Source organism: Eimeria mitis, genomic scaffold (genome assembly GCF_000499745.2).
Source record: "Eimeria mitis Houghton genomic scaffold, Emh_scaff7001, whole genome shotgun sequence".
Classification (NCBI taxonomy): domain Eukaryota; phylum Apicomplexa; class Conoidasida; order Eucoccidiorida; family Eimeriidae; genus Eimeria; species Eimeria mitis.
Genome location: NW_013575091.1, coordinates 1,286 through 2,635, shown reverse-complemented (window position 1 = coordinate 2,635; position 1,350 = coordinate 1,286). Strand labels below are relative to the sequence as shown.

Genomic DNA, 1,350 nt, shown 5'->3' with positions numbered 1-1,350 from the left:
ATATATATATGTATATATATATATGTATATATATATATATATATATATATATATATATATATGCATGTGTCTATTAGAGTGTGTGTTTTGTTTTACTGTCTTTTGTGTTGTTTATAGGAGATGTAGGGAGTTCGTTGCTGCTGGCTCTTGAGGGGGGCCCCCCAGGGGCCCCCGGGGGCCCCCCGGGGGCCCCAGTACCCTCGCTTGGGGGCCCCCCAAAGATATCTTCATCTGCATCAGAATCAGGCAGCTGCAGGGGGTGTATATTTCTATGGTTGTGCTGCGCATCGTCTACAGAGGGGCCCTCTTCTTCCTGCTGCTGCTGCTGCTGCTGCTGCTGCTGCTGCTGCTGCTGCTGCTGCTGCTGGGGGTCCTCTGCGAGGCTCTGTATACTATTGAATAGACGAGCAAAGAAAGGGAGAGAAGATTGACGCCGCTGCTGCATGCATGCGTTTGGGGCTGCATGCGCTTCTGTGTCTCCGTTTGTTGTATCTCTAAATATATAAGAAGGTAAGGATGCATATGATTGTCTCCTTTGTTCTGCTGCTGCTGCTGCTGCTGCTGCTGCTGCTGCTGCTGCTGCTGCTCTTGCTTGCTGCTTGTTTGCTGCCTCTTCGTCAAATACATAGGGGGGGAGAACAGTGGTGGGGCGGCGCTGCTGCTGCTGCTGCTGCTGCTGCTGCTGCTGCTGCTGCTGTCTTTGTTGTCTTTTTTCTTCTGCTGCAACACTAAACATATGTGGGGGGATGGTTGTTGTTTGTCTCCTTTCTTTATTTTCTTTTTCTTTTTCTCTTTCTGCTGCTTTTTGCATGCATGCGGGATCAAAGACATACCAGGGCAAAGCTATTGTCTCTCTCCTTCTCCCTGCGTCTCCCCCTGCTGCTGCTGCTGCTGCTGCTGCTGCTGCTGCGTCAGGCTCAGCAGCAGCAGCAGCAGCAGCAGCAGCAGCAGCAGGCAGCAACTGCACCGGCACCAATACTGTTCTATTTTGTGCTGTCTCCGGTATCTGCATGTATAGATAGGGGGGGATGAGCTGCGTGTCGCGGTGTCTATACACCCCAAACATATCTGCTTCTTTATCTTCTCTGCTGCTGCATGCAGCAGCACCAGCTGCTGCTGCTGCTGCTGCTGCTGCTGCTGCTGCTGCAGGACGCGGAGACTTGGTAGGTACCTTTGGCCTGGAGGAGACAAATAAATAAAACACACAAAAGGAGACACATTAATTTACATAAATATAAGAGATATATATATATAAATTAATATAAAAGAGACAAAAGGAGACAAATATATATAAATAAATAAAAGAGACAAAAAGAGACAAATATATATAAATAAATATAAAACAGACAA

General features: G+C 47.6%; 1 protein-coding gene across 1 annotated transcript; it reads right to left on the bottom strand.

Annotated features, from left to right (window-relative positions):
• Positions 1–73: 73 nt before the first annotated feature.
• On the bottom strand, positions 74–1,066 carry EMH_0089980 (uncharacterized protein; the record flags this gene model as incomplete). The annotated part of the gene is made up of 1 exon (XM_013501513.1): positions 74–1,066. One exon carries the CDS (start codon positions 1,064–1,066, stop codon positions 74–76), a length of 993 nt encoding a protein of 330 aa, XP_013356967.1.
• Between the last annotated feature and the right edge of the window lie 284 nt (positions 1,067–1,350).